Source organism: Sminthopsis crassicaudata, chromosome 2, assembly GCF_048593235.1.
Source record: "Sminthopsis crassicaudata isolate SCR6 chromosome 2, ASM4859323v1, whole genome shotgun sequence".
In the NCBI taxonomy this organism is placed as follows: Eukaryota; Metazoa; Chordata; class Mammalia; order Dasyuromorphia; family Dasyuridae; genus Sminthopsis; species Sminthopsis crassicaudata.
Genome location: NC_133618.1, coordinates 89,775,451 through 89,800,063, shown reverse-complemented (window position 1 = coordinate 89,800,063; position 24,613 = coordinate 89,775,451). Strand labels below are relative to the sequence as shown.

The following is a 24,613-nucleotide window of genomic DNA, read 5'->3' as shown; positions in this document are numbered from 1 at the left end:
AGAGAGGACAGACCAGAAGCACAGAGGGCAATAAGAGCAAGGTAGTTTCCAAAGGGACTGAATGACGACGACTCAAAGAGGACTCAATCATCACTGGTCCAATGTCTACTTAGAAAGAAATTTCTAGAGGAGTGCTTGGGGATCTGCCCCTGGAATTCCATCATGTAACATCTTTATCAATGAATTCATAAAGACTCAGATAAAAAACACTCAGCAAACTTACAGATGACCCAAAGCTGGGAAGGACATCCAACACCCTGGGGCAACACAGTTCAGATCTTAGCTGGGTAAAGCATTGGACTGAATCTGAGAGAAATTTAACAGGAATAAATAAATCCATTATATTACATTTGGGTTCAAAAGTTTGGTTTTAAAAGTACAAGACAGAGGAGCCATGGGAAAAAGAAAAGCAGATGAACTGAAAAAGACTTGTTGCAGACTGAAAAAAGACCTGCTACAGAAGGATCAGCCTGAGAATGTGGCTTGGAGGAGGGATTTAAGGAGGGGCAGGAACACAATAGGCAACCTTAACTATTTGAAGACAGGTCAAGCAAAAAAAACAATATAATCCTACCCTTCACAGAGAAGAGTCAAAGAGTAGATGTTAGAGACACAGACTTTCTCACACAATCCTTTCAACAGTGAATTAGGGTTCCCAGAAAGAGCCTTAATCCGCTGGTGGTGAAGTTGTGAATTAGTCCAGCCATGCTAGAATTTTCAAAATCTTACCAAAGAAAGTAACTAGACTGTGCTTATCCTTTGATGAAGTACTACAACTATTAGGATCGAGGAAAGGGATATATATGTATAAAAATATAACAGTTCTTTCTAGAGTAATAAAGAAATGAGAACTAAGGGGATACTCATTAATTGAACAAGTATGTGAATAATGGAATTTTAATATTCCATGATAAATGATGAAAGAGATGAATTCAGTGAAATCTGCAAGCCTTGAATGAACTGATGAAGAATGGGGTGAGTAGAACCAGGAGAACCATTTCTATAATAGCAGCAGCAGCATTGTAAAAACAACAACAAAAATTTTAAAACATAACAAACTCTGATAAAGGTAACGAATAACTACGATAACCAGAGAGCCTAGAAGGAAGCGTGCTACTTTTTATTTACAAAATGTATAGAGGGCTATTTGGACATGGCCATTGCAGGGATTTATTTTGTTTGATCATACATATTTAGTACAGGGATTTTCTTTTTTCTTTTAACTGGAAGGGGAAAGAAGGAAGAAAAAACAGAATTGTTAACTGAAAATTTTTTTTAAAAGGACTCATTCACTAAGTCAATGTGAAAGCTGAATGACTTTGTTAAAGATGTAGAATTCAGGCCAATTCCAATAGACTTGAAATGGAGAGAGCCATCTGCTTCCAGAAAGAGGACTGTGGGAGACTGAATGTGGATTTTTCACATTTTTTGTTGTTGTTTGCTTGTTTTTGTTTTCTCTTTTTTTCCCCTTTTTGATCTGATTTTTCCTGAGCAGCATGATTAAAAAAATGTGGAAATATGTTTAGAAGAATTGCACATGTTTAACATTTTGGATTACTTGATGCCTAGAGAAGGGGGAGATACAGAAGGAGGGAGAAAAATTTGGAACACAAGGTTTTGCAAGTGTGAATGTTGAAGACTATCTTCGCATGTATTTTGAAAACTGAAAAGCTATTATTATGAAAAAATAAAAAATAAAGATGTAGTAGAAGAGATTCTCTGGTAAATACTCAGGTTGGACCAGGTCTCTGAAGTTCCTTCTAATTCAAAATCTACGAAGACTAAAGCCCAACTTAAGTCAATAAATATCAATGAGCCTCCTACCAAAGGATTTTAAAACTGGGAGAGAGAAATATCTGCTTGGTGTAGGGGCAGCAGGGGCCCAGCTACAGCCCCTCACTGCTGTGGTTCTGGTTCCCTCCCCCTCACCTCCTGGAGAAAGCCACAGAAACGAAGCCACACCCTGGGCTGGGGTAGGAGATGGCAGGAAGTGAAACCACAGATGCTACAGGGGGCCCTGCCCAAACCCAGCAAGGCCTTGGCACTCTGGGCCCCCAGGGACCAAGTTTTGGAGGGTCTTGGAATGCAGGCCCCAAGCCTGGAGCAGGGCTGGAGACAAGGAGGGCCAGATCCTGCAGGCCCTAAGGGTGGTCCACTCCTCCTCCCCCTCAGGGTCTAGGAAGAAAGGATCAGGAGGGGTCAAGGCTAAAATTCATCACTCCCACCCCAGTCCCAAGCCTGACCCTGTACATCACAGAGATATTCTATGTAAAGAGAGGAGACTGTCAATCCCTGCCAGAGAAGAAACCTCTCCTATCCTTGGGCCCAGACCTCTCCCTGGTGGGCACCTCACCTTCAGGTTGGCCCGAGGCTGGGGCCTGGCCTGGCACCTTCGGTGACTTTTAAGGCCGCCTCGGGCAGAAGGGCAGCAAGTCGGCCTGCTTCCCTCCAGAGGCTTCCTAGGCAGGCAGGGGAGTTGACCTGCTTTTTAATTAATTTGGCACTTTCTATCTGGGGCCTTCCTGACCCTGGCCCAGTCTGAGACTGAAACTTGGGGCAGTTATACTTTCTTTCCTTTATTTTTCCCCTTTTAAAAAATGAATCATCTCTTCCAAGAAGCCCCACCCAGGAGGCCTGGAAGCTCTGAATCTGGAGCCCGGGCAGGCTGCAGGAAGCCAGTCTCCCACAGTCCGGCCTGCTGGGGGCATTCAGTGGCAGCATGTTCAACAAGGGTGCCCCTTGGAGCCGTCCCCCCAGGCATTTTCAGATCTCCCCCTCAGGACGGCAGATATGAAAGCACAGGGAAGGAAGCCAGTTCCTATTGCAAGGGGCTAACCAGGGAAAGGAGTGAGTGAAGGGGAATAAAAATAGGAAGTGAGCAGATTCTCTCTCCCCTAATAGCTTACCAAGTCTTTCACATCTTTGCATGTACACCCCCCCCCTTTCTGCACTCATGGCTACCCAAATGCTCGAACCCTCCTGAAACATGGAGAGAGTTGTCTAAGGATTCCTGCAAGCTCTGCAGGGAGAGGCAAGGAGGGGCTGGTTTGAGGCGGAGGCAATGGCCAGAGGCGCCCATTTTATGAGATGTGGCAGGCTTGGGAAGACTAGGATCCTGGGTTCACCTCCTGTCTCAGACACTCACGAGCATCGGCGCCTGTGTCACAGAGCTATGAGGATCAAATGAGACCGTGTTTGCAAAGCATGGTGCGCAGACACTTGGCCCCCGTCTGTCCTCATACAGCACAAGTCTGTGATCCCCCTGCACAGGCAGCATGGCGGCTTCCTGTTGCCTCGAGGATCCTCGGGGCCTTTGGTGCCCTTATGGTCCAGAGCCCAGCAACCTTCCCAGCTGCCAGCCCACTGGCTCTGAGTCCCAGAGCTGGGGCTCTTCCTGAGCCAGGCTTGCCTCTGGCCTTTCCCTCCCACCAGGCCCCCCTCCCTCACCTCTAGCCCTCAGAACCTCTTCACCTCCTTCCAATAACTACCGGATTTAGCTGTTGCATGTGATCCGACATCCCCTCCCCAAAGAAGGCCAAGCAGTCTCTCTCCTGCTGCCTTCATCCTCCCGCCCGGCATGGGCCAGGCTGCCAGATAGGGCTGGGATCTGGCAGCCTGGCCCTCGAGGTCCCGCTTAGGCCCGTCCCATCACCAGGGACAAGGGCTATGTGTGGGTTGGTTATGACAAACCCCCTTGTGCAAACTCCCTGTCAATTTGTAGGCTTCACAGTGGTCTGGAGGATAGAAGAAAGGGGGTGATCACACACAAGGTGGCTCCTGGCTTGAGGGGGCCCTCTAACCACTCCATCGGCTACCTCATAGATCAGGTCCAACAGCTGGGAGGCAAAGAGGCCAGGAAGACTCCCCACCCCAAGATCGGCCAGGAGAAGGGAACGTGCAGTGGGCTGGAGGAGAGGAGGGGCCTGCTTTGGGGTCCAGCAGGAGGGAAGGCATTCCAGCTAAGGGAAACGTATTTCTTTTTTTTTTTTTTTTAATTCATTTTTCCAAATTATCCCCTCCTTCCCTCCACTCCCTCCTCCCGATGACAGGCAATCCCATACATTTCACATGTGTTACAATATAACCTAGATACAATATATGTGTGTAAATACCATTTTCTTGTTGCACATTAAGTATTAGATTCCGAATGTATAAGTAACCTGGGTAGACAGACAGTAGTGCTAACAATTTACATTCGCTTCCCAGTGTTTCTTCTCTGGGTGTAGCTACCTCTGTCCATCATTGATCAACTGGAAGTGAGTTGGATCTTCTTTATGTTGAAGATTTCCACTTCCATCAGAATATATCCTCATACAGTATTGTTGTTGAAGTGTATAATAATCTTCTGGTTCTGCTCATTTCACTCAGCATCAGTTGATGTAAGTCTCTCCAAGCCTCTCTGTATTCCTCCTGCTGGTCATTTCTTACAGAGCAATAATATTCCATAACCTTCATATACCACAATTTACCCAACCATTCTCCAATTGATGGACATCCATTCATCTTCCAGTTTCTAGCTGCCACAAAAAGAGCTGCCACAAACATTTTGGCACATATATGTCTCTTTCCGCTCTTTAGTATTTCCTTGGGATATAAGCCCAGTAGTAGCACTGCTGGGTCAAAGGGTATGCACAGTTTGATAGCTTTTTGGGCATAGTTCCAAATTGCTCTCCAGAATGGCTGGATTCTGTCACAACTCCACCAACAATGTATTAGTGTCCCAGTTTCCCCACATCCCCTCCAACATTCATCATTATTTGTTCCTGTCATCTTAGCCAATCTGACAGGTGTGTAGTGGTATCTCAGAGTGGTCTTAATTTGCATTTCTCTGATCAATAGTGATTTGGAACACTCTTTCATGTGAGTGGAAATAGTTTCAATTTCATCATCTGAGAATTGTCTGGGGAAACATATTTCTAAACCTGAAACACTGAACACCCCTTTCAAAGTGAGCCCGAGCCACTCCTAAGCACACAGGTCAAGAATTCCCTAACTTCAGGAACGATATGATTAAACTGAGGTCTGCTGCATTCAGTGCCTTCCTCTTCCTGCCTTCTGAATTCTTGGCAATTAAGCACACACATAGATATGTAGGTTTAAAGGCACAATGTTCTGTGACTTTAAGAGAAGCACATCACCTCTCTGGTGCAGGAACTGGACTAGAATAGGGGTTCTAACCTAACAACTGCATTTCAATATAATTGGTTCTTTTGTAATCCTATGCATTTTATTTAACACATTTGCAAACATTCCCAGGGGCTACTAAAAGCAGTTAAGGGCCCCTTGCCCAGAAGGCCCAAGTCTCCTTCTGATGGAGGGAACTGAGTCTCTTGGCTTCCAACTCTACAATGCCAGGACTCAGGCAGCCTGAAAGTAAAAGTGAAGGTGTTCCTTGTCACTCGCATGCTTCCCCCAAAGGAATACATTTCCAAGCACAGGCCTTCAAAAGCAGTAGAAAGAACTTGTGATGGAAAAACTATAACCAACTAGTTCTGAGACCCTGAGCAAGAAATCTGACCAATCTTCTATAAAGAGGGATGATGATATTTGCATTATGCACCCTTCACAGGCTCTTAGGATCATCAATTTAGGACTAGAAGGGATTCCTCTCATGTTACAAATAGGGAAATTGAGGCAAAAGTTAAATGAAAGGAGCCAGATCAACCAGTACTATGTATGCAAGGGGGATTTAACTTAAGTCTTTGTGACCTCTGGGCTGTTTTGAGGAAAGTGAAGGGAGAGCCTTAAGCTACCAAAACCCCAGAGCTACCGCCCCAGTCTGTACCTGAAGAGGGAGGGAAACTGTTCCCTTTAAAATTATCACTCTGAAACTGTGTTCCCTTCTGGAGTCTCAGGCCCTTCTGGGGAAGGCATATTCCCCCCCCCAAGATAAGTTATCTTTTGGGGATGCCAGACCCTTTGATTCAATCAGAAAGCCTGGTCAAAAAGCACCCCTTGGAAGTGTTGTTAATTGCAACAGGAGATCTGGGCTTCTGATAAACATCCAGGCTGGGAACCTTGGCTTCCTGAAGCCCAAAGACTCCTTTTAAAGGACAGTTTCTAAACTCACTCCTTTTGCAGAGGCCCAAGCAGTTTGCTAGGACCCTGCCCGCTGAGAAGGCATTCTCTTCTCAGTGCCAGACTCCATTTCCCTAATAGGGCCTTGCCACTATAAGGAGTTAGTCTCTTAGCAAACTGGCTTCTATCCAACAATAAACTTTCATTTTTGCCAATTAATAATTCGGGGTTTCATGAATTCTTTCATGAAGAACCTTTGCGCCGACCATAAGGGGATTTTAACAACTCTCTGACTGCCACTACCTTCATTCATACTCACATCTGAAACAGCCAATAAGACTTCCAAAAAAGAATTTCCTCTAGAGTCCTTTCCTGGGCAAGGCCTGCCCCTTCCCACTAGACCCCACGCTCCTCAGGGCAGAGGGCCACGTTTTCCCAGACCCACCAGACATCCTGACTCAGGCCAAGATGGACACAAAGCAGGGAAGATTTCCTCAATGAGGGGCATCTAATCACTCAACGCCCAGCTCTTTGTGAGCCCCATGAACCACAGAGTCCTTTGCCATTCCCTTCATCTATGAGTTACGGCAAACAGGGTCACAGCGCTGGTGAGCGTCCAAGGCCCCATTTGAACTCAGGTTCCTGACTGCAGGACAGCTGTATCCTCTGAGCCACCTCACTGCCTGCAAACAGAGACGCGGGCCCCCTGCCACCACAACACTACCACCAGGGAAAAGCTCTTCTTTCCCCTCTCCAGAAGTTCTCTATTTTTATTTACTGGGCACAGAAGTCAGAACTAAATTAGAGAGGAGAACACAGTCCTATTCTCTACCTCCACACTCCTTCCCCCACTGCAGAAAGCAACGAAGCAACACCCTAATGAGAAAGAGGCCAAAATAAATAGCTAATTCCAGCCACAGTGGGCCTGAAAAATAAATGCACCCCTGGGTCTTGGAGACTCAGTTCCTTTTTTAAAAGGCCAACTATTCAGCATTTGGTCCCTTGGGAAACAGTTCAGCTTGCCAGTGGGAAAGGACAAAAGAGATCTGATGGGAAAATAAATGTCTTATAATAATAATTCTTGACTGCTGATAATGCCCCTCTATTTTCCAGAGTTCTTTCATTTACTCTCTGTATTTGGGATTGTTATTTTTAACAGGGGCCCTTCAACCTCCCCCGTCCGTCCATCCATATACCCAGCACCAGTGGGCCTCTGGGCCACGAGAGAAACATAAGGCAGTCAACTCCACTAAGCCGGGTCACTATAAACATGGTTCCCTGCTTTCAAGGGGTTCTAGTCCAGTCCATATGAAATCAGTGTTTCCAGAGCAGCACAACCTTGCTTTCTCAATCTGTGCCTCACAGCTGGGAGCAAAGCAAATGCAGGCAGAGTGGAGCTGGCCATCTTGCAATTATTCTCTGACAAATGAGAAAACACCTTACCAGACAGCAAGCTGCCCGAGGGCACACCGTTCTCCCTAACCCTCCCGTAAAGCCCTTCCCTTCCCTTCCCTCAAAGTCTGCTTGAGGTACAAAAGCCTACAGGAAGAGCCCTGCTTTGCTCACACCCTCCCAAGATAAAAATGATCCTTTTTTTTGCCATCGAGTTTCACTCTCACCTGAATCAAAGGTATTTGACAGGTTTACACGGAACAAAGCTCTAGAGCTGTAAGCAACTTCAGGAGCCATTGAAAGAGACCCCTCATTTTACTTGCCCAAGGAGCTCACGAGGTGGAGTCTGAATCTGGGTCCCTGACTCCGGAGCCAGGGCCTGCTCCCTGGTACCCCCATGCTGTCTGGGTGTCCTCCCTAAGTGGGCAACAGCCGCCCCGATACCAAGGTGCTCCTCCCTCCTGCCCAGACAGGCAGAGGCTGCTGCCCCAGGGCCTGAGCCCACCACGCCCCTCTCCCTCCCACCTTACCAGTTTCCTCGGGTCATTTCCTTTCCTAGGATTCTCGCCACCCTGACTAGACAGCTAGTTCCATTAACTAGACAGCTAGTTCCATGTAAGCACAAGGCCAGGGAGGCGGGTCCGGGACTCGGCAGAGCCAGACTCAGCAGCCCAGCTTGGGACCCGGACAAAGGCCTTCTTCGCTGGGCCTCCACTCCCTGGGGCTTGGGGACAGGTCAGGAAGCAGAAAGAGAAGGGCCTCCATTAGGCTGAAACAAGACCCGCCTCTGGGAAAGCAGGGCTGGGCTGGCAGGAGCCAGATGTTATGAAGGAGGCCATGGGGCTGAGTCTAGTCAACAAGTGGCAGGAGAGGGACAGAGGACAGAATCACAAAGGCCGGCCTCAAACCTCCGCCCTGCTCCTTACAGGTGGGGTGAGGGCTGGAGGGTGGGAGGTCAAGAAGACCTGAATTCAAATTCAGCCTCAGATACCACAAGCTGGGTGGTCCTGGGAAAGCCACTGAACTGCCTGAGCTGCCACATCTGTAAGATGGGAACAATGACAGCACCTACCTCCTCTTGCCAGGTTTCTAATATGAGACACAAGATAATATTTGTGATATTCATGAGAAAGCACTTTGCAAGCCTTCAAGCTCTACATCTACACTAGCTATTAGTTTCCTCTGCAGCAAAATGAGGTAATGGCTTCCTGCATCTCAGGCCCCTTCTAGCTCTGCCTCCCTGAGAACTCAGCTGGTTCTGAGTATTTACTGGCAGCTTACCATAATCAGGAAGCACGAATTGAGCAACTACGTGCAAAGAATGCCTGCCACCTAGCATACAGCCGGTGCTCAGTAAATGCATGCTGAACCAAGAGCTTTCCAAGAAGACTCTAGGGAGCCAGACAAGAGAGACAGGGAACTTATAGCTCTGCTGCCCTTCAGAAAACAGCCCCAGGCAGGGGAGGGGCAGGGCTGAGTCATCAGAGGCTTCTAGGCCCAGGCAGGGCCTGAGCAGGGCCTTGAAGCTTCTGCAGGCCAGAGATTGCCCCAGGAGGCACAAACTGGGACAGCGCTAGGACTGATCCCCTGCCACTCACTGGAGCCTTCCAAACGCTCTCTCTCCTCCCCTAGTCCTCCTCAAGGGCCCTAGAAGGAGAGGCCATTCACAAAGCTCCTTGTCTCACGGCGCCCTGACTCCAGGCTCTCCTTGCCAAGGACTCTGCTCACACCTTGGGCCCAGCCCTTCCCACCTTCTCCGAGCACCCCCTGAAATCACGGTTGCCCCCCCTAAGCTTCTGGAACCCGCCCCAGTGAGCCGCCTTCTTACTTAGGGGGTGCTCTTCGAGCCAAACTTCCTGAAAAAGCTGTCTTGGTGCTGGCTTTTACTTTCTCTTTTTTCATTCTCTGCTTCTTACCTCACATAACCAAAGCTGTGCTCTCAAGTCCTCAGGGATGGCTTGCTAATATTCTCAGTCCCTTCTATTTGACCTCTGTGGCATTTGATGCAGATCACTCTCCTTCTGTGAATATTCTTTTAGGTCCCCAGTCTCCTTTGCTAGACTATACATGTCATAGTCACAAAATATGGGAGTACCTCAAGGCTCAAGTTAGGGCCAGAGTTCTATTCTGAGATTCTGGATCTATTTTTCTCTTTCATCACTTGGTGACCTCATCAGTTCCCATGGAGTCAACTATCATCTCCATTCAAATGATCTCAAGATCTTGTTCGTCTCCTGATCTCCAGCCAAGAATTTCCAACTGTCTGCTAGACATTTAAAAATGAATGTCCAACAGGCATCTGAAATTCAACATATTCGACATAAATTCATTATTAATAACCTGCCCAAAACACACCCTTGTACTAGGCCCACAATACAGAGTTCAAAGAAAGAAAATGACCCACATGCACAAAAAATACTAATTGCAGCTCTTTTTTCTGGTGGTAAAGAACAGAAAAGTAGGTGGACAGCATCAATGGGGAAATGGACAAACAAATTATGGTCAAAAGAATGTAATAGAATATTATTGTTTTGTGCAAAATCATGAAGAGGGAAATTACAGAAAAATCTGGAGGCACTTATATAAAGTGATGTAGAAAGAAGTTGAGTAGGACCAAGAAAACAATCTCTATAATAACAACATTTTAAAGGCAAATAGGCTTGAAAGACTTAGGAACTCTGACTAATGCAAAAACCATTTGAGATTTCAGAGGACTAAGATGAGCCTCCAGACACAGAAATGATGAGCCTGGGGTACCAAATAAGACATGAATTTTTTTTGACATGGCTAACATAGGAAATTTGTTTTGTGTAACCATTTCTATTTGTTACAAATAGTTTCCTTTTTTAAAAAATGGTAGGGGTAGGGGAGGGAAAGTAATAGGGAGAGAAATGAATTTTTGTTCAATGAAAGAAAAGAAATTATAAACAAAAAACCCAGAACTCTCAAAATTTCCTCATCTCTGGTAAAAGTCACCACCACCTTTCCAGCCTCTGAGGTCGATCTAGACTTCTGACTCTCTTATTTCCCATATCCAATTGTGAGAGTACTCTTCCTAAATGAGATGTTAAATTTCAATGGGTCTATTTATATAACACCTCTCCCATCTATTCTCTTCCTTCATAGACATGATCCTAACACTCAAATCTTCATTTACCACAAGTAGATTATTCCAACAACCTCTTTCCCCAAAGCTGCCAAAGTGTAGGTCTGATGACACTATCCCCTCCTCCAAAAACTCAGGGGTCTCCCTATCATCTCCAGAATAAAATATAAAGGCTACTGCCCCTTTCCTCCCTTCTCCACTTTCCAACCCACTGTCTCCTCACTCATTCTCAGCCCTACTTGGTGACTGTCATATGCCCTGCTCCAAATCCTACCTTGGGCCTCTTAACAGAGGCAGGACCGTGCCCCAAGCTAAGGGCAGCGCCCCTCACCTCGGCCTCCCAAACCCAAGTGGTAGCCCAGCCCCAGTCCCTCACCCTCCCAGGCTGGGAGCTGACTCCCTTCTACGTTAGTCCTCCAGCACTTAGAAGGCCAGGCACATGGCAGCAACTTAAATGACGGATGAGGAAGGCTAGGGGAAGACTAATCCAGTTTTGCTGGGGTGGTGGGTTAATGCAGGGGAAAATGGTAGAAAACAGATGGGGGAAAGCCCTTGCTGCCACCCTGAAGCCCTCAGCTAGTCTCACAGGGCGGTTCAGGACAGGGAATTCAGAGAAGGAAGAGCCCTCTCACTGAGCCATCTCCACAGCCTGAGGCAGGGTCCTATTCCCCATGCCTTTACCCTGACGGCTTCCTGTGCCTTCCACCCGCTACAAGTGCACTTCCTCCGCAGCCCAGCATCAATGTCACCTGCTTCATGTCGTTTCACCAGGTCACCAGATTATAGAATTAGAGCTGAAAGAGACTTTCTCACCTCCTAGGTGCAGATCATTCGTTAATGGCCTGATTTCACATTGCTGCTATCTAAAAAAAAAAGGGCTGGCAGCCCTCCCTACTAGCTGAGGCTCCATGCCTCAGAAGACTTCTAAAATTGACCCCTAAACCTACATCTGAGCTGGACAGTAACAGGCCAGTCTCCCAGACACGCACCCAGATGTGACCGGGGCTCAGAGAGCTTTCCTGACAAGGATCAGCTATAAGAGGCGACAGGTCAAGCCCTAGTCTCTCAAGTCCTCAGTGACCTGCCTCCACATGATGAGCAAGCATCATAGCCAGGACCTCCAACTCCAAAGCCTCTGAGAGGAGCCATTCAATACAGGCAGAATTCTGGTGCTCAAGAAGTCATCAGCAAGTCACTCAAGCTTTCAGTTTGGACAGCTACAAAATGGGAATGATATTTAAACTATCCACCCCACAAGAGAGTAAGGAAAAGAACTCTAGAAATCTCAGGCCACAATATAAAGTTGAACTGTTAGGATCATTAATAAATTACTAACAAACAAAAAGCATGGGCAGGAGGGGAGGCAGAGGAGACATTTCCAGTCTGGTTTTCTAAGGCTTTCTCATTCTTGAGAAAAATAATTGCTTTCCTCTCCTCTGGTCATATCAAGCCATATGGCTCCATTCTATAAACCAAAACAGCATCTTCTTAAAAATAAAAGCATCCCCAAGAAAAATGAACATCAAGTCTGTTAGAACAGAGCCACAAAAATCAGTCATTTTAAGGGACTTTGCTGAGACGAGCCAAGTCTATCACAGTTTATTCAAGCTACAGGTGTGGTGAAGAGGATACAGGATACAGTGAGATATTTGTGATGTGCTTTGCAAGCCTCAGGCAGCGAGATGATAGTGGTCAGAGCATTACAAAAATCAGGAAGTGCCCACTACTGGTCACACTATGGCACAGGAGGCAATGCTGAAATGCACTGGGCACTGCCAGAGGGAGGTGGCAAAATGGGAAGCACAGCACAGCTGGTCAGAGCACTACAAAATCAGGAAGTGATCACTATGTCACCGAGCTGCCTGAGGCTTGCAAAGCACATCACAAATATCTCACTGTATCTTCTCCACCCCCGCCCCTGTATCTTGTGCTAGGGTCTTTCTTCTGCTGATGATCTCCCGTTTATCCTGTCTGTATCTCATAATAGTTGTTGTCTCTCCTGTTTGAATGTGAGCTTCTTCAGGCCAATTTCAGAAAAACTTAAATGAATTCATAAGGAGTGAAATGAGCAGAACCAGGAAAACATTGTACACAATAACAGCAAGATTAAGTGATGATAAACTATGATAGACTTGGCTCTTCTCAGCAAAACACTGATGGTAAGACAATTCCAATAGATTTTGGATGGAAAATGTCATCTATATCCATAGAAAGAACTATGGAGATTGAAAGCAGATCAAAACATACTATTTTCACCCTCTTTCTGATTGCTTTTCTTTCTTGTGGTTTTTCCCTTTTGTTCTGATTTTTCTTCCACAGAATGACTACTGTGGAAATATTTGAAAAAAAATTGTACATATATAACCTATATGAGATTGCTTGCTGTCTTGGGGAGGGAGGAAGTAAGAAAGGGAGGGAGAAAAAAATTTGGAACTCAAACTCTTACAAAAATGGATACTGAAAATTCTTTACATGCATCTGGAAAAATAAAATACTATTGAATTAGGAAAAAAAAAAGAATGCGAGCTTCACAAAAGCAAAGATTGTCTTTTATGTTCTTTGTACCTCCAACACTTAGCACAGAACCTGAAATATAGTAGGTGCTCAATAAATGCTTATTGACTGCATGTGAATTTTCTCCAGATGCATCCCATACTTGGAATTCTTATCACCTTTTCCCAATGGTTTCCAATAAGTATCAGCTAAAATCCTACCTTCTGCAAGAAGCCCCTTTTCTCAGGGCTTTCCGATCTTAGGTGACCTCTGAGATTATGTTCAATATAGCTGTCAATGGCTGTTTGAATGTTGTCTTCCCCGCTAGACTGTAAATTCTTCGAGAGCAGGACTGTTTACCTTTCTTTCTATTCTCAAAGTTTAGCACAGTACCTGAAATGGCACCATGCAGATGTTTAATAAATGCTTGTGGACTTGCCCCTGGGAAGATGTGCTATTATTATCCCTATTTTACAGATGAGCAAACAGGTTAAAAAGAGATTAACTGACTTGCCCAGGGTTACATAGCTAATGTTTCATACTGGATTTGAACTCCATTCTTCCCCATCCTGGATCCCAAGCTCTATTCACTGCACCCCTACCTGTCTCAGCTATGACAGTCTCTTCTCCCCAGTTTAATAATGTGTTCTTAAGGCCAAAGACAATTTCATAGACTCAAAACCTCAGTTTTGGAAGGAAATTCAGAAGCCTCTGAGAAAGACTCTTCTCTGTGCCTTCTTGGACAAGTGGTCATGCAGCCTGTTCAGTGTTAAAAAGCTTTTTGTCTCATGTTTGGTGACCATGTGATGAAGCCTCGGGCCCCTTCTCACAATCGTGTCTTTAAATGCATAAAACAATATGCAAGGATTACAAAGGTACTTTCATTTTACCAAAGTATTATGATCAAAATATGTTCATGGATCCCAGGTCAAGAACCCTTAATTTATATTAAACCTAAATCTGCCCTTCTACAACTCCTGCTCACTGGTCCAAGTGCTGCCCTCTGTCCATAGATAGATGGATATCTGCTTGAACAATGACCAAATCATAGCAGATATGGATAGGTGCCCCTTGGTTTTACCTCCCCTCCACAGAAAAATATTCTCCTAATATGATTTGGAGAAATATAAAGATGAGAACAATTCAGTAAATCCACAGCGCTTCCTCTTATAGAGCTTACTCACAAAATAGTTTTTAAAAACTTCACCCACAGTCAACCAATGAGCATGTTTATTAAATACCTCTTGCTAAACCTAGATAGGCAAGTACAAAGATTGAAACCATTCCTGCTTGCAAAGGACTTACATCCTAAAGAGAGAGAGAACAAATACATGTAAAAATGTATCCAGCGGCACAAATTCAGAGTGAATAAGCACAAATATGTACTATGAGCTAGCCTGGGAGAGGGGCATTAATCACCGGGACAAGATCAGGAGAGGATTTGTGCAGGAGGCGATGCTGCAATGCATATAAGCAAAGGGCACTGCCAGCCAAGGGAGGTGGCGAGGTGGGGAGCGCAGTGACGCAGGACCTTGGGCAGCTGCAGGAAAGGCAGGAACGCTGGGGAGAGGGCTCAGGGTCGGCCAGCAGGAGAGTGAAAAGGCGGCTACAGGAGTTGAGTAAGGGAGTCACATGGCCAGCTGTCCTTAATTCCTCTAGCTGCCAGTATGTGGGATTGACCCAGCGGGGGAGAACCAGGAGAGGCTGTCGCAATGATCTAGGCCGGAGGTGGCCAGAGCTAAGGTGGAGAGTCGGGGAAAGGTCCTGGATGCAACAGATGTGGGGAAAGGGAAATAGCTCCATGTGGCAGCTGATGGGGGGTGGGTGGGGGGAGAAGCAAGCCTTAGAGGAGATTATGGAGGGACAAGTTGGGAAGAGAAGGATTCACTTCAGACACACCTGGAAGACAGTTCTCAGGGCCCGGCACTTGGAAGCAGACGCGGTCCGTCTCTCGCCCTGGGGGCCTCTCCCTGGCTGGCCTCCTGCTGCGGGCCTCTGGCCTGTAGCTTACCCTCTCAGAGCCTCAGTTATCTCATCTATGAAAGGGGAAAGACCATCCTGGCGCGGCCTGCCTCAGAAGCTGCTGTGAGAGGGGCTTTGTGAGCATGGGGGATGGAGGCGGGAGCCACGAGGCTCCCGGGGGTGAGGGGGGGAAAGGAGCGGCCCGGAGTCCCCAGATTCAGTCCTGAACCTGACTCATCTCCAAGGGACAGAGAGGACATCCAAGTCCGGCCTCTGCCTCAAGCCCAGCCAACACATGACCCACATCAAAGGGAAAGCCGGGCCCAATCACCGACCTCGGCCTCAGAAGACACCGGAGACAGAGGCTTCAGGGCATGAGGAAGGCATGGGATTTGTTCCTTGGCTGCTCCCCCAAAAGACTAACCCCTCGGGCGGGCCCCATTCCAGACGGAGGCCCCAGAGAAGGTACCGGACAAAGTCTCGGGTTCTGGCCCCCCGGCGCTCTTCCCATTCCCATTAGAGCCAATCTAACGGTGAGGGGAATGCCTTCCTTCCCTCCCAGTCACCCCTCCCCCAAATAACAAGACACCCAGACCGATGGAGCCTTAGGGAAGCCCGGGGGACAGCCGTCTCCGCACTCGGCCCTGCCTCCCCCGCCCCTCCAGCCCAGTCTAGTGGTGGCCCCCCTTCCGCTGTTCGGTGGGCTAACGAACGGGCGGTCACAGGCGGCGGCGCCCGGTGCGGGAGCGCGTAGCACAGGGGAAGTCAGCAGACCGCCTCCGTCCTGCGCGCCCGCTAAGTGAGCCGAGCCTCTCCCGCCGACCACCCAGCAGCACTGACTGAGCGCCTGCAGCGAGCGGAGGTACCAGCACGGAGACTGGCACCCGCCGCCGGTGGGGAGGCCACATCTCAGCAGGGGCCGCGGTCCCGCCCAGCTTCCGCCCGTTCTGGTTCGGCCTCAGGCACGAGACGGCGCTAGAGGAGCGTCCTGAAGGAGAGGCAGTGTGGGAATGGGGGGCTCCGGGCAGAGAGCGGGGGGTGGGGGGTGTCACGGAGGGAGGCGGGGGGCCGCTCACATTAGGAGAGCGCTCTACAAGCTAAACAAAGGGGCTTCCGTGCACTCTCGGAGCTAAAGGAGGAGGGCAGGATCAGCTAAGAGCTTCGGGAAGGTCACCGGGAAGGTCACCGGGAGAGGCGGCCGGGCAGCGCCGGGAGGGAGGGGGGCAGTGGGGCCGCGGGCCGCCTCAGGGCGCAGCACCCCGACTGTGACGGCCCGCGGCGCCTGGGGACGTGACCACTGGTCCCGAGGTGCAGGATCTCAGTCATCTGCGGGAGAAACCCTAAATGCGGGCCTGGATGACGTCACCAGGTGCAAGGAGAAAGGGAAGCAAAGGCCAGAGCCGCAGGGCATGGCCGGGGGGGGGGGGGGGGGGGGGGGGGGGGGGGTAGGCGGGGAGGCTCCCGGCTCTCATCCGCACGCAGAGCGGCCAGGCTCGGGGAAGGTCACACACAGCCTCGGGAGAAGGCCACAAGGCAGGAGGAGAAAGGCCAAAGTCCCGAGGGGGGGGAGGGGAGGCGGGACACACCCACGCTCCAGGCTGGCTCCTTACCTAGCCGCAGCACCTCCGCCCCTCAGAGCTCTAGCTGTCCTAGCAACCCCTGACAGGCGGAAGAGCAGAAAGCTAAGAACTGTACTCCCCATGCATATGCACCTGCACCACCCCCACGGTGGCCACTCGTCACATCCCAAATCAAACCCGCAGCCCTCAGCCCTGGGCAGAGCCGGGGCTGACGCCAAGGGCTCCAGGGGATGCTCCCTTCCGGGCAAAGAAGAGGCGAGGAGAGCCGGAGGAGGAGGAGTGGGGCTCCGTTGGGACCCCCGGCACTGGCGCTGGCAGCGCCCCCGCCCATTTCTAGGGCATGAGGGGGGGAGGGGGGCAGACGTCTACCGGAGGGGAAAAGCCCCAGGGTACAGGAGACAGAGACTTTCTGGAAATTCACGGAATTTTGAACAACTTATTTAATTCGCTCAGGACCCAGTTTGCAACCTAAACAGTTAGAAGGATGATTTGTATCTATGGCAATGTGTAAAATGAGCCAATAAGTGGGCAACCAAGTCACTGTGCAAAATGCACTATAGTCACCCCTTTACTTCAGGCATGAGCTGAGAGAAAAGAGCCAGAGAGTGGGAGAGAGACAGAGACAGACAGAGACACAGACACAGAGAGGGAGAGAGACAGAGATAGAGAGAGGGAGAGAGACAGAGATAGAGAGAGACAGACAGAGAGACAGACAGAGACACAGACACAGAGAGGGAGAGAGACAGAGATAGAGAGAGACAGACACAGAGAGGGAGAGAGACAGAGATAGAGACAGAGAGAGAGAGACAGACAGAGACACAGACACAGAGATAGAAAGAGACAAACAGAGAGACAGAGATAGAGAGAGAGACAGAGAGATACAGAGACAGAGACAGACAGAGAGGGAGAGAGACAGAGATAGAGAGAGAGACAGAGAGATACAGAGACAGAGACAGACAGAGAGGGAGAGACACAGAGATAGAGAGAGACAAACAGAGAGAGACAGAGAGGGAGAGAGACAGAGAGGGAGAGAGACAGGGAGAGAGACAGAGAGGGAGAGAGACAGAGAGGGAGAGAGACAGGGAGAGAGACAGAGAGGGAGAGGAGAAAGATAAAGATATAGAATGAAAGGGAAGGAGGGAAGAGAAGGTCGGAAAGAGGAGATTAGAGAGAGGAAAAGCAGAAAGAAAGGGAAAGAAGAGTGGGGGAGGGGAGAGACAGGCCTAGAGAGAGGGGGAGGTCCCTGGAAACACCCTAGTCAGAGGATGCCTTCTCTCCGTCCCAAGCCACCCCTGCCCTGGACACATAATCCACAGGCTCCTCTGGCCCAGACTCTCAAAGTCCAGGCTGGCGGAGTGGATTGAGGGCCAGGTCTGGAGTCAGGATGACTCATCTTCCTGAGCTCAGATCCAACCTCAGACACTTAACTAGTTGCATGACTCTGGGCAAATCCCTTCCTCCTGTGCGCCTCAGTTTCCTCATCTGTAAAATGAGCCGGCTCACCACTCCAGTATCTCTGCCAAGAAACCCCCAGTGGGGTCACACGAGAAGCTGGACGTGACCAACAAATGAACGGCCAAAACGTTTTTTAAAAATTCCTACTTTTCCTTCGAGGCTCAGCACCTAGGACCGCAGTGATATCACTACCTCTGGACCACTGCCAGCCTTGTCTGCAGTCCCTCAGTGACCGGGAGCTGTTCGAGCGGCAGGGGGGCTCTGTCTGTGTGAGTCTGTGTCCCCGGCCTTGTTCTACAAGTCCTGGATGAGAGGCCCCGTGCTTCTCAGGAACCTACCCGGCGTGTGTTCCAATATCTGCTGGGCGTTTTCTAGCAGACAGACTGCAGTGGCTAACTGTAGATTTAAAACCTGCTCAAACATACGACTTTCTCCATGGTCCTGTTTCATGTGCACGGTACTCTGATAAGGTAGCTAGGACAGGGATCCGTCCTTACCTGACTCATGAGGAAACTGAGGCCCAGAGATTTCCCAGCGCTCCTGCCAGGCCAGACCACCTAGTCTACTGACTGGGGTCCTGGCTCAAGAAGATGAGACTGTCGCACCAACCTAGTTCCCAGCTCCCCAAAACCCATTATCTCCTCCTGAAGGAGGCTCCCCCCACTTAGGCCACCAATCCGTAACCCAAGGACCCCAAATTCAGCTGCACTTGTGAGCTTTGTGGCTGAAGACCCTTGGAGAGAAGGAGGGTGGAGGGCAGGGGGCGAAGAGAGAACCAGCAGTTACCTTTAATCACAAACGCCTCGGTCACCAGCCGCATATGGTACAAAGGCCTGTTCTCCACAGACATGTTGTCAATGCCGGCCCGGGCATACATGCTGACTGCATCCCTGTAGTACCCCTCCACGTAATGCAGCTTTCCCAGGATCAGCATGGCCTCTCGCATATGCTGCGGCTAAAACAACAAGCAGCAAGGGTAGCAAAAGTCTGTCTGCATCCCAGCCTCCTGCCCACTCAGAACGAAGGCCTTCCATCAAACCCACAGCCCAAGACCCAGGTCAGGACGGCCTGCAGCCATGCGGGAGGGCAGCACCAGGCCGCCTGGCCTAGAGACCCAGGGCGAACCCCGGTCAGCAAGAAGAGCAGCTTAATTACAGAGAAGCTAGCTCATATAACAATAGTGCACATGTAAAAAAAGTGCAGCACACACGTACTATCTTGTTCGATCCTCAGAATCACCCTGGGGAGCGGGTGCTATTATTATCTCTATTTTACAAATGAGAAACAGTCGAGTGGCATGCCCGGGACCTGGTCTGAACCAAACGGCTGCTCTGGACCCTTAGACCAGTGGCTCCCCTGACCAGAGGGTCTCTAAAGCTAAGAGGCTGCGGGAGCCATTCCTTCACACCGCTCCCCCTCCCTGCAGCCCCCAGATGCCTTCTCCCTCCTACTTCTACGGCACTTAGAAGAACCACCCAGGGACTCCCTCTTTCTTGTTCTTGTGGCTTCTCTTCCCAGTGTGGTAAGAGGAGAGGCCAGGGGGCAGCTAGATGGTGCAGTGGATAGAGCACCAGTCCTGAATGCAGGAGAACTTGAGTTCAAATTTGGTCTCAGACACTTAATACTTCCTAGCTGTGTGACCCAGGGCAAGTCACTTAACCCCAGCCTCAGGAAAAAGAAAAAAGAAAAAAAAAGGAGAGGCCAGTGCATCTCTATCTCACCTGTCCTGAACCTGGGACTCGCCTTCATCAGCCTCCTCCCCACCCTTCACGCTCTTATAGGCTGCACCAACTCTGGAGCCCCAGCCTTCCTTCTTCTCTCTCCCCATTCTCCCAGCCCTCCCCCGCCTGGAGCTAGACAGGTTGACCCTTTAGAGCAGTTACAAGCAGACTGCTATGGGGGTACCCAAAACTACTGTTTCTCATACACTACTCAAAAAAATAGGACCTCTGCCTGATCTCCACCCTTACCTCCAACTTACACCACTTCCAAAATGCCCTTTTCTAGCTCCCAGGCACATGCTCAGGAGGATTGCCAAGCATACACTTGTATCCAAACAAACGTTTTTACCTCCAGAACATGTCTTTTTTTAAAAAAATTCCACTTATGTGTTTTGCTTTTGCATTGCAAACATTTACACATTACCCTACCCTAGCTCTCCTGTAACAAAAACGAGAGAAAAACTAATACAGTGGCCTCATCTGAATATATATATATACATTATTTAGCAATAGAGATAATATTTTTAAGTTAACAACAATCCATTTTCTCTATCTCTCATTCCCCACTCTATTGAAAAAAAGAAAGAAAAACAAATTTCTTGTAACAAATTCCCTCTTTGGCTGTATACAATTGCAAACTTCTCATTATGTACCCTTAAATTCTAACACTTCTCTGTCAGGAAGTGGATATTCAGTTCCTTCCTTGAGCCTTTGGAATCATGGATAGTCACTTGTATTAATCCCAGTTCTTTTGGCTTACAAAGCCAAACTGGTCTCCGGGCTTCAAGTCTTTTTACAACTGAATCCAATCCATCTTCTACAACTATACCAAACTACATACTATACCTTGCCAAAATGATTTTCCTAAGGTAAAAATCTGTCTATATTACTCTCCTCAGTAAACTCTAGTGACTCCTTCATAATTCTATGATTAAATATTTCATCTCTATCATGTCCTTTTTAATTTCAATTTTTTTGTGTTTAAATTTTAGAGGGAAACAAGAAAGGGAGGGAGGGGAAGGAGGGAAGAAAGGAAAAAAGGAAGGAGAGAGGAAGGGAGGAAAGGGAAGGGTAGGGAAGGGAAGGGAAGGAAAGAAATGTTTATGAAAGGTTTAATACATGCCATGCACAGTGCTAAGCATTGGGGATACAAATACAAGCAAAAAGACAATCTCTACCCTCAAAGAGTTTCCATTCTATTGGGGGAAACACAAAAGGGAGCTGAAAGGGGGAGGAGGAAGAAGCAGGGACATGACTGGGAACTCCAGGAAGTCAGGAACTCTCCCTAGAAGAGAATTAAGGCAGGCCAAGTTGGAGTTCTTCATAAAATGGAAGCTCCAAGAAGACCTCACCCATGGGAAAGGTTGGGTAGAGCCTTGAGAGGGCTATTATTCCAGGGCGATCAGGCAGCAGGTGTGATAACATATAGAAGGATGAGGAGGCCCCAAAGGCCTTCCCAAACAGTACATGTCTATAATTCATAAATAAGCAAATATACACATTGGTGATGCATGTATTACTTGTAAAACACAATAAAAAAAAAAATCTGGAGACCACTGAATTCTACTGTACCCGCACACACAATGAGGTAACTTGGTAAATAAATACCTACTGAAATAATTTTATTATATTCTATTTTCATATCTTCTACTGGGGAAGGAGGCAGATTTTTAAATCATAAGACTTAAAAGGCTCATTTCTCATCTTTAACAATTACTAGTTGTATAATCCTGGGCAATTCTACTTTTCTGTCTTAATTATACCTGTAAAATGGGTACTCATGTCCACCTCACAGGCCATATATACAAGGTTAAGTACTATACTGAAGGGAAGAGAATGATCTAGCCACAAAGTCAAAAGCACAGAACAATAAGGAAGAGCAGAATAAGGAAAGAGAGGAAGCAACAGTGGGAAGGAAGGAACAGAACAGTATGAACTCTCTTAGGAGTGGGCGGATGTACAGAATGAAAGGTGCAAGACTCTGGCTCACCCTCCCTTCTACTCAAGAGCTGACCTTGTAACTACAATCTGCAGAGAAATTTTTCCCTTGCTCCACCCAGTAAGCCCTCATTTCATCATATCAATACCTTGGAGGATAAGAAGGCTTGCTGGCTAAGGAGGAAACAAGGTTGAAAGGGACCAAACCTCCGATTTTAGATGAGTAAACTGAGGCCCTGCCGGACCAGGGCTGAAAGCCAGGCCCAGGGACTTCAAAGCCTATGCACCTTCTAACACAGGGGTTCTCAAACTACTGCCCGTGACCCAGATGTGGCCCACTGAGGACGTTTATGAGGCTTGTCAGATTATGGCAAATGGGCTGGGGGCAGAGACAGAGTGTGAGTTTTTGTTTTTCCTATAGTCCGGCCTCCAACAGTCTGAGGGACAGTGAACTAGCCCCCTATTTAAAAAGTTTGAGGAACACTGTTCTAACAGACCACAGACTGCTCACTTCACGTGGTTCTGTTACTTCAACCTAGACCAAATTATTCTAAGAGCAGTATTCCTTTAAGTAAACAAAATCCCCAAAACTTAGCACTCTAAAAACATAAATCAAATAAGTTTAAAACTGAACCAAGTTATAGCAATCCTATTTTGGTCATTAAACTTCATGATCAGGGACCCCAATTTCCCTTCTACCTTTATAACCCTTTGCACTCTTAACATCACCCACCTACATAGGTCCATTCAGAGACAAATGGAAACTGGAACCTAATTTTTTTTAAGGTCTGTATTCCAAAGAGAACAAAAGGAAAAGGATCTATTTGTACACAAATACCAGCTTTTTCTGTAGTAGCAAAGAACTGGAAATCAAGGGGATACCATCAACAGGGGAATGGCTGAACAAGTTGTGGTGTGTGATTGTGATGATATATCATTGTGCTATAAGAAATGACGAGGAGGAGTATGGTTATAAAAAATCCTGGGAAGACTCATATGAACTCATGCAAACTGAAATGATTATTACCAGAACACTGTATACAGTAACAGCAATATTGTTAACATCGATCAACTAGAAAAGACTTAGTTACTCCAATCAAAACTATGATCTAAAACAATTCCAAAGGACCCATGAGAAAAAATGCTACATATCTCCAGAAAGAGAGTTACTTTATTTTATTGTTTTACTTTGTGTTTTCGGGGCAGCTATGTGGTACAGTGGATAGAGCACCAGCCTTGAATTCAGGAGGACCGGAGTTCAAATCTGGTCTCAGACACTTAACACTTCCTAGCTGTGTGACCCTGGGGCAAGTCACTTAACCCCAGCCTCAGGAAAAAAAAAAAATCTTATTTTGTGTTTTCTTTTGCAACAAGCTCTTCAGGGAAATAGTTTTTGCTTCTTCAATATGTTTGATATGTATAATTGAAATCAAATCGCTTGCCTTCTCAAGGTAGGGGGGAAAGAGTAGAAGAGGAGGAAAAGAATTTGGAACTCAAAGCTTTTAAAAAATGATTGTTAAATTTTTTTTTTTACATATTATTGGGAAATATTTAATAAAATAAATAAAAATAATTTCAAAAAAGCCTAATTGTGTAAATAAAGACATAGATCAAACCTGCAAGTCGCACTTCTTGACAGGGATAATTAACATACTAGATGACAAAGTCAGGACCTAAAAAAACTTTGGTGGACTTGAAAACTGGGCTGAAACTAGTAAAACAAAATGTAATCAAGAAAAAAAGTAGGGAAGGTATTTCATAGATTATTATGGAAAAATCTTTAATTTTTGGTTTGCTCAAACTTCTTATCCACCCCTAGGCCAACAGAATTCAAGTCTTTCAGTTAACAAGTACCTGTTGAATGTCTCTGGGCCCAACCCCATGTGTTTTTCTAGAGTCTAGAGGCTAACCTGTTTGCAAAGCTCTTCAGGGAAATAGTTTTTGCTTCTTCAACCAATAAGAAGGTCTTGGATATGTTTGTTCATTCTTCCCTTCCCCTCAACACCCAACAACTTTTTTTACCCACAAGGGGAATTAGAAAATAGATATGCTTTCCCAGTGTTCAGGGAATTCCCAATAATCCTGAAGAAAATGGTTACTATTCCCTACACATGTTGGGTCTTTTCAAGCAAAGGAACCCAGCAAACCCTTAGAACTTGTCTTAGAAACAAATCTCCCCCTCTCTGCACTTGTTCTTTCCTGTTAAGCCTTCCCGGAATGTTCCTCTTGCTCTTCTCCAGGGGCACCTTCAGCACAAAGCCTTCTCTGGCCACTCCAGGCCAATCCTTCCTCCATCCGACTTTTCAAAGTGACTCCTGTTGACATCACTCTTTAAATAAAGCTGTTACTATGAACAGGGAACACAAATTCAAGGAAACAAGCTAGCCCCTTCTCCTCAAGTGAGCTTAGGTTTTTGATGAGGAGGGGCAATAGTACTGACACGCTCCGGGTGAAAGCTGTTGGGGAAGATGGCAAAGTGTACAAAAAGCAGCTCTAGTGGGGGTGAAGTGGACATGGTGAGGGGTCTGGTCTCCAGAATAAGAACACACTTCCTGATGTGAGCGGTTCTCCCCGAGGTGGGGGGGGGGGGGGGGAAGTCCAGGGAGTGAGCTGAGTGAGGAATGAAACCAGCATGGCTCCGGCCTCTTATGGACGGCCAGGGAGCCATCAAGACTAACACTATTTTTATGGCAAGAGTGCAAAGCCCATGACAGCTAGAAAATGAAGAAAAGCATGTGGTGAGTACAATAACCAAGCAGAGATGGAGGGGAGCCTGCTAGGAATATAGAAGGGATGCTGTCACCGAGGCATAGTGGGATTAGAGAGAGCAAACAGTGCAGGCTTGGGAAGCACCTAACAAGGTACCTCTGGGCAGCTGCTTCGGTCCTTCCAACAAGCAGATCAGTTCTCCGTTTTTGGACTCAATGTAACCCAGGGTATCCCAAGAC

General features: G+C 47.5%; 1 protein-coding gene across 1 annotated transcript in view; it reads right to left on the bottom strand.

The window, feature by feature from the left end:
* Positions 1-24,613, bottom strand: part of TTC7A (tetratricopeptide repeat domain 7A) — a 169,166-nt gene that overhangs the window by 127,925 nt on the left and 16,628 nt on the right. The window contains exon 3 of the mRNA XM_074286770.1: positions 18,793-18,961. Within this exon, the coding sequence (XP_074142871.1) occupies positions 18,793-18,961 (169 nt within the window). The remainder of the gene's footprint in view (positions 1-18,792; positions 18,962-24,613) is intronic.